At 37.5% G+C, this 8,541-nt stretch overlaps 1 protein-coding gene across 1 annotated transcript; it reads right to left on the bottom strand.

Annotated features, from left to right (window-relative positions):
• Positions 1–11: 11 nt before the first annotated feature.
• Positions 12–692, bottom strand: LOC134840502 (tRNA wybutosine-synthesizing protein 3 homolog). The gene has a single exon (XM_063856347.1). It carries the CDS (start codon positions 687–689, stop codon positions 12–14), a length of 678 nt encoding a protein of 225 aa, XP_063712417.1. The 5' UTR covers positions 690–692.
• Positions 693–8,541: the final 7,849 nt, after the last annotated feature.

Here is an 8,541-nt window from a genome sequence, read left to right as displayed (position 1 = left end):
TTCTTTTTAAATTAACCGGAGCTAGAAGTGTTGAGATTTTCCAAATCAATTAACGTTTCCCGGTTTTCTTTTTTGTTTTCGACCATTTTGTCGATGCTCTCTTCAAAACGCTTGATGTAGATATCATTTTGAGCAAACTTTGACTCAATCGTTTTCTGCAAAATCTCAATATATGTTTCACTGACTAAAATTTCTCCGTTTTCATTTGTAACCGGTAGCTCGAGCGTTAGCGTACTTCGAACTCCGAGAACATACCTTCCTTGTTTAGCAGGAATTAACCCCGAATTTCTGAATCCGCTTTGCAAAGCGTGACTCAGCAGCGGTTTTGCTGCCATGAAATCTTTACACTGAACGTGCAGCACAAATGGCTCATACTTCAGAATCGTATTTTGACCTTTTAAATTATTTTTCAATTCGTCATAACTAGGACAGTGGTGCAAATTAGCATGCCAAGATATGTTCTGTTTATCGTTATTTCGCTCTTTACTTGCTATCATAACGCGACCACTACACGAGCTGAGAGAGAAATAGTCCTGCAAATTGTTAAGTTTTCGTATCAAAGGTCGAATAGGTTCATCAATTGATCCCTTTTTAGAAAGGTCAACTGAAGACAACTTCGCAGTCTTCAGCTTCAAAAACTGTAGATCTGCGGTGCTCTTTATTTTATCATCATTTTCAAGTGCACTCATATTTAAACTGAAACCAGAAAAGGGCCAAATTAGGCTAATAATAAAAACAATTTATTTTCAAGTGAGGTTATCATACAACTTAATATAGAAAAAATTTTAGGTCTATTACAAAACCATCACTTGAGAGAACGCCATAAAAAATACTATTATATTATTATAAGTAATACTAATGATCTGATAGAACAACTCCCTGTTACGATCTTGCATAAAAATAAGTGAAAAAAAAATCAAAATTTGGAAATTTGGTTCACTTTGGACATTTAGATTACAAGGCCAGTAGCCTCTTATCTTAATCATTCTCAAGGAGATTCAATAACCTTTCAGGCACGTTTATTTCTTAATTTGTATCTCAAAGCAAGAGCTTTTAATAAAACAAAAGTTATCTAATTGCTAATTCGAATCTTTCCAATTTTGTGAAGGTCAAGAAATTAGGAGAAATCACATCTGTAACACGCAATGGAGCAACGAAGTCAAAAATCAAACATACCGTACTTAATTTACAGGCTGCCAAGTATCAATTACTTCGGACTTAAAATGGATCAAAACCACCCTGGATACAGACTGGGAGGAGGGTAACGTCTGTTTAAATATGAGCTCTTTCCGAGACATACCCACCAATGACATAACCAGTTTTTCATTGTCATAATACTTTTAAATGCTATTAAGGGTATGTGCTATTTTTTTGTCAAAATTATGAAGTAACATCTTTTGTCACAAATGTGTTCAGTTTTGTTTATTTATTTGCCATCCAAAATTTCATTGCATAATTCGTTAAAATAACTTCAAAATTCAAATTTGGGGGCAGGGCAAACGCAAAATTATCGGATTTTTAAAATCAATAATATCTGCCGAGACCAGTTTGACCTCAAATAAATTAAACACGTGGTTTTTTTTCGAAACAAAACCTTCTAACTGAATCTAAATTTGACTATCACATAAGTTCAAAACAGAAGTACATAAATAGATTCGGCAAGGACGAAACACTTGAAACGTTTGTAACTTTTTTCTAGTCGACCGATTAGCTCTACTTCGCCAAAGTTTAGCACACTACAGTACTTTTTGAAAAATACAATCAGTACTTTTTACAAAAAAATACAGCTCGACTAAAAATTGACTAACATTTTTCTAAATTGACATATACGTCATTTACGACAAAAATTGCTCAATCATTGATTTAATCCTATAACTAAGATTCTGTTCAAGCTCTAATTTAATTAAATGGACCTAGACAAGAGGATAAAAGTCGTCGCTACAGTGAATCGGATGTAGAAGTGAAGGTGAAGCCAAGGTTGAGAGTGGGACCAAGGGTTCCCTTGATGGATACTCTCTCGCCTCTGGATGGACAAAATTATATGCCCAAAGAGGGAAACACTTACAAGGCGAGTATGTAAAAGGCCATGTTTTGGAGACTTCTTTTTCACACTGGTTAAATGATGTTCTTCAGACAGATTATTGAAGAGATAACACACATCGCTTCTTAACACACTTTACATGAATCAATTCTAATTTCAAAACACTTCCACACATTTGGGATTACATGATTAACAACATGATTCACAAAATGTCATTAACAACACCGGGCACTTCGTACTTTCGGCCTATGTGGACATCTCCCCCACATTGACCAAAAGAACGTTCTCCACCCCAACCAAATACTAGAAGGTATTTTTCTAACTAGCAACTTTTAACAGAATTTTTTTTAGATCAATCGAAAAATATTCCAACGTCTCTCTTAACATACAATAACAATACACAATCGGCTCTTCTAGCGTATCCCACTCCCCACCCTTTCGGTCCATTTGTTCAATACCAAACCAAGTTGACAAGCGCGTAACGCACCTCCGGTGCTTCTAATTTTTGACAACCCATAAAAAACCGCACATATTGGACAAAAAAAGTATATGCATCCTTTGAGTGTACTCTTACAGCACGCAATTAGAGGAATGGTAATTTCAAGTTTTGTAAAAATTTTTATATTCAAGTTTTTCTTTATTCAAAATTTATATTTAATCTACCTTTTTTATATCCAAGTTCTTTGAAAAACTTGAAAAATATATAAAAAATGTCACATCTCGGAAATTAACAGCAATTGAGCAGCCGCATTTGGACTCAAGATTTGCAGCTCTCGGGGGTAATCTCACAATACCCAACTACAGCGTTGGAAAAAATCAATTTTTGAGAAACTTCTAATTTAGTTTTCCAAAAAAAAAATTCTTCGAAAAAACCATAGAAAACGTCATTTCCCAAAAACTACAAAAATTTGAGGGATAAAACTTGGACATAAGATTCACAAACCCTGAGAGTACTATAGCAGCCTCCAACTACAGGGTTAGGAATTTCAAATAAAAAAAATAGTTTTCAAATTAGTTTTCTGTAAAAAATTTTTGAAAAAAATCACAACAAAACATCATTTCTTGAAAACTGCAAGGATTTGAGCAGTCACATTTGGCGGCTCAAATTTGTGAAACTTTTCAGATCTGAATTCTTTGAACATTTTTTTAAATGACCTAAGAAATGTCACATCCTGGGAAGTAAGAGCATTTGAGCAATCGCAATTGGACGCAAAATTTGCATCTTAGAACTCCTGAGAGTATCCGCACAGAACCCAACTACAAGGATGGCAAAAGCAAACCTCTTGAATTTTTCAAAATAAAAATTTTCAGAAAAATAAAAAAAAATCATAAAACACGTCATATCTCAAAAAGTACAAGGATTTGAGCATTCAAATTTGAAGGCAAAACTCGCAAACCCTGGTAGTACCCTCACATTGCTTCGCTATAGAGATGAGCACTTCAAAATTTGTGAAACTCTTCATATCTGAACTCTTTCAACATTTTAATTTAAAAAAATGACCTAACAATCGTCACATCTCGGAAACTAAGAGCATTTTTCAAGCAGTCGCATTTGGACGCAAAATTTGCAAGTTACAACTCCTGAGAGTACCTGTCATCCGGCCGGATTGGCAAAGTACTATGTAAATACATATTATATTGTTAAGCTCACTTTGTTGAGCTGGTCAATTGACCTTGAAGGTAAACCTAACGAAGAGTTTAGATTATACCGTTAGAACATGAATAAAGAGTTTACGAACCAAGGGTCTTATTTATGCGCTCAGCCTCACTCACAATTAGCTCGCCAATCCATTCGAATTCGATAAAAACATTTAGCATACCTCAGGGTATGACATGGCTCAGCCAGCAGGATCTACAAAAAACCCACTCAGCTTTAATTCATTTTGGGAAAAAGCATCATCGGAGCCCCCACTGGAATGGAGCAAATGGGCCGCAATTGTAGAACTTGCAGTATTCGCAAAAGAAGGAATAGTGATCCAAAATTTGCTACGTGAAAAACATGAAATTACACTGCCAACGGAACCAATCTTAGAGGTCGAAATACAAGGAGAAACCCATGCACAACGGAGAAACAGAGAGGTTAGAAACCAAGAGAAGAACGTAGATTGGGAAAATAGATGCCAAAAAGCAAGAGACAAGGGTGTTATGTGCAACTCAGTAATCTGGGACGAAGCGGATGCGAGAGTACGAAGCTATTTATTCCTATGCCTAAGCATGGAAGGACAACGACAAGTCCAACAAAAACGACCAGGGTTAAATATACAAACGACAACGACAAGAGAATTAAAACAAGTGCTGGAAGTCATTTTTATCACACAAAGAATTAGCATTCGAAAGATACAGTTTTATCAGCCGTGAACGAAGAAAAAACGGAACACTGGAAAAATTCCACGCGGATCTGGTGGAACTAGCCTTTCGTGCAGACAGTGAGGACAAAGAAGATGAATGGGTTCGTGGTATGTTCACAGCGCACATGAACAATGCAAAAACTGCCGAGGAATTGTTAGCGGAAACAAGAACACCACAGGAAGCATACGAATATGCAATAAAACGCGAAAAGGGCATCGAACACAGCAAAACTATGAAATTGAATCCAATCGGACCTACATCGCCTGTGACAATAAAACAAGAACCAATGGGGTACATCCAACCCAGAGGAGGTCGTGACGGATTTTTGCCAAATTTTCAGAACAATAATAGAGGAAAATACTCGCGCGGAAGACAAAACACACGAGGAAATCAAAACAGAGGTCCGCAGAACTACACTTCCCAAAAGCAGTGCTATAAGTGTGGGAAATCTTTCGGCCCTAACCATCTACAAACGTGCCCAGCCCGAGATAAAATTTACACGAAATGTGCAAAACGGGGACACTTTGTGTGAGTCTGTCGCTCAGATAACGTAAATTTTTTTCCAAAATAACAACGAAGACGAACCGAGAAAAGACATAGAAAAACAACCTCACGAAACCGAAGAAAAACGACCCAGTCGCTTTTGCTGAGTTCACGTCACACAACGGATGGGAGGAGCTACAGAGATAAATAATCCATGTTGGCAATCGCAGACGCGTTCGAAATCAAACAAACTGTAAAAACCAGTGACGAAGATTTAAATGGACATATAGTAAAACTTAAAACAAAACCTGCTGAAATACCTGCTATCGTGGATTCAGGGAGTCCAACGTCATTCCTAAATGAAACAACAGCACGACGACTACAACAAAATGATAAATCCACTTTTTAATAAAAAAATCCCGCCGGAAGATAGAGCACGAAATCTAGCATGCTATAATGGAAAAGTTATCGTTCCGAAAGAACAACTAATTCTAGCAATACAATCCGGGGGGTGGACTATTGAATCGGCCCTATTTATTGTGGTCGACGACCAAAAAGCAAATATTCTCGGCGTAACCTACTGCCAAACATCGGAATAAAATTAGTTGAAGAAAAGCCACAATATAAACAGGTTTTAAACATAATAGAAGAAGACAAATCACATCCGGAGATAAAATAGTGGGTAAAAGAAAATTTCACTAATTTATGTTTTAGAATTGGAAAAGGCAAAAAACCATGTAATGAAAACAAAGTTTATTCCGGACGTTACACTGATTCAACAAAAGGGTCGACGTATTCAGATCCACCTGCACGAAAGGGTGGAAAACGATTCAACAAACTAATCGACCAGAAACATATTATAAAATTGGAAAAGTGTTCCGACAAACAATTCACCAGCTCGATTGTAATAACAGTATAGAAGGATCAAACAGTAAGACTCGCATTAGATTCGAAAGAAATTGATAAATTCATCCACAAGAATAAATACCAGATGCCGAACAACGATTTGTTACTGGATAACATCGGACAAACAATAAAATCCGACGTAAAAGAACAAACACTGTTATCATCTCTTGACTTTCGATACGCTAATTCACAAATCCCTTTGGATAAAAAAACAAGAGAACAGTGCAATTATAGTCTATTTGGAGTAAACGCCACGGGAACATACCAGTTCCAAACTGGATTCTACGGACTCACAGATATGCCGGCAGAATTTCAAAAGCAATCGATCTGACATTAACTAATTATAAAAAATACATATGCGTATATAGACGACATCTTGATCATTACAAAAGGGTCAATAGAGAAACAGAGATACACTTGAAAAAGTTCTTAGAAAACTGGAAGAAGAAAATCTCGCGATATCATTGGATAAATGTAAGTAGTTTGCATGCAAAAAAATTGAATGGCTTGGGTTTCACATTGATAGCGAAGGAACAACACCTATATCAAGGAAAAGAGACGCTATCGAAAAGCTTTCCCCACCTAAAACAAATTAAAAGTTTCAGGTGGTCAATACATCATCTTACAAGATATATCCCACATTTGGCACAACCTGCTGCGGCACTACGTCTTCTCCTAAAAAACACAGACAAGCACAAAACACTTAATTGGTCGGCTGAACATGAAACCGCCTTCCAAACGATTAAAAAGTTAGTCGCTGAAATTACTCATAATAAACATTTTGATCAAAACCTTGATACGCGTGTGGTATGTGATTTTTCTACTTATGAACTCGGTGCAGCCCTAGAACAAAACACAAAAGAGGGGTGGTAGCTATTGCATACGCGTTAAGATTCCTAAATTCTTTAGAAGAAAAATATTCAGTAAATGAGTTAGAACTCTTGGGGGTCGTGTGGCGACAAGCTCTTCAAATACTATTTCTACGAGAAAAACTTCACAGTCATCACTGATCTTCAAGCTTTGATCAGTGCATTAAGCATCAGCGAACGATGTAAGACAAGCCAAAGTAGGCTCACGAGATGGATCGATCGATTTATCCCTTTCAACTTTGATATCAAACATTTGGCAGGTAATAAAATGCGATTAATTGACTATATATCCCGAAATCCGGTTGGAATCGCAAAACCCCCAAGTGAGTATGATGGGGAAATCGTTGTGGTGTTAATCAACTCATTCGTTAACAATCTTGAGATGATTGACAACTTAATTTTAAACCAGTTAGCCAATAGGAAACTAACGCCCTATCGGCTGATAAAAAAAACGCGCGGAAAATAAGAGAACGATAATAAGGCAATCTAACGCTCAATAGCATTCCATACATTTCATTCATTGCATAAGCGGTCAAACATTCAAACCTGATTCAAGTCCTAAGTTGAATCATTCGCTCACAACTCTGTTTAAAAATCAGTCAGAAACACAAAATAGAAAAATCAACTCGCCAAAACACCAACAACGATACAACGAGAGAACGCCAGACGAAATGAGAAAACAGAATATGAAAGCATTTACGGGAGGTTTTATACCAAAAAACCAAAAGGGAGAAAACACTAACAAAGAATTATGGCAAGAAGAATCAGACCGGGAGGAAAGTCTGTCTGACCCTAGATGGCACAAACAACCACCAAACAAAAAAACAATCGGATACGAAATAACAACCGCCCACCGTCAAGGACGCAAGAGAAAATAAAAAAAGAAAACCAACAGCTTTCCCGAAACTAGTGTTCAGCGACTCAACAGAAAGACCCATTAAGAAAACGCCTCCGACTATGAAAGTGACAACCACGACATACACTCAAACAAAACCAGAATCAATAAACGCCATCATCCAAACGGACCTTTCAATAGAAATAAAGGAAACTTATGAATACTGCGTCAGCCGCCAGGACCCCAACATCACAATACAGGAGAAAACACGACCAAACATAGAGCCAACCACGATGTCAAGAACCCAATTGCAGGCCAGCGACGAAATCATTGCGGACGAAATTGTAGCCACAACCGACAAGGAGACCAACACAGAGGTGGCGGAAGATACACCGTTGTACAGAAAAAACCATCAGGAAGTCTTCAGGGTAAACTTCATCGCCGCGGCAACCCGAAAAGACAGAAACTGAAAGCCACTCGTCAATTTTGTGAGAAAGCGGGACTGGGAAGCACTAAAGATGTCTTTTGGCCTGTACTGTTATAACATCAGAAACCGATTACACGTGAAAGACGATTGTCTACTCATTGACGAACGTATAACTCAAACAGTGCTGGAAAGTTTGCACCTCGCCCATCTTGGATCTGCGGCCATGCTGGATCTTTGGCAAAACATCTGGTTCCCGCATATACACAGGACAATCGTACAAATGGCACAAGAATGTCGTCAATGTACACAAGGTAAAAACTTAAAACCAATTGTTGGCAAACAACATTCATTCCAAATGCAACCAGTAGTTAAACCTAACGAAGAGGTCCAGCTGGATTTTGCGGGACCGCTCCCAGACGAGTTAAATAAAGACGCGTACATTTTAGCGGCAGTAGACAAGTGGTCAAAATTCCCAACGGCTAAGGTAGTTTCAAACACGACAGCAGATGTTGCATTAAAATTTATATAACGATACATTTCTAATAATGGGGTACCCCGCAGGATAAGGTGTGATCAAGCTCAAACATTTCGCGCTTACCAATTTCAACTATTTTGCAAATCAAACAACATA

Source organism: Symsagittifera roscoffensis, chromosome 2 (assembly GCF_963678635.1).
Source record: "Symsagittifera roscoffensis chromosome 2, txSymRosc1.1, whole genome shotgun sequence".
Classification (NCBI taxonomy): Eukaryota; Metazoa; Xenacoelomorpha; order Acoela; family Convolutidae; genus Symsagittifera; species Symsagittifera roscoffensis.
The sequence above is the reverse complement of the archived record's forward strand: the minus strand, read 5'-3'. Positions and strand labels throughout refer to the sequence as shown.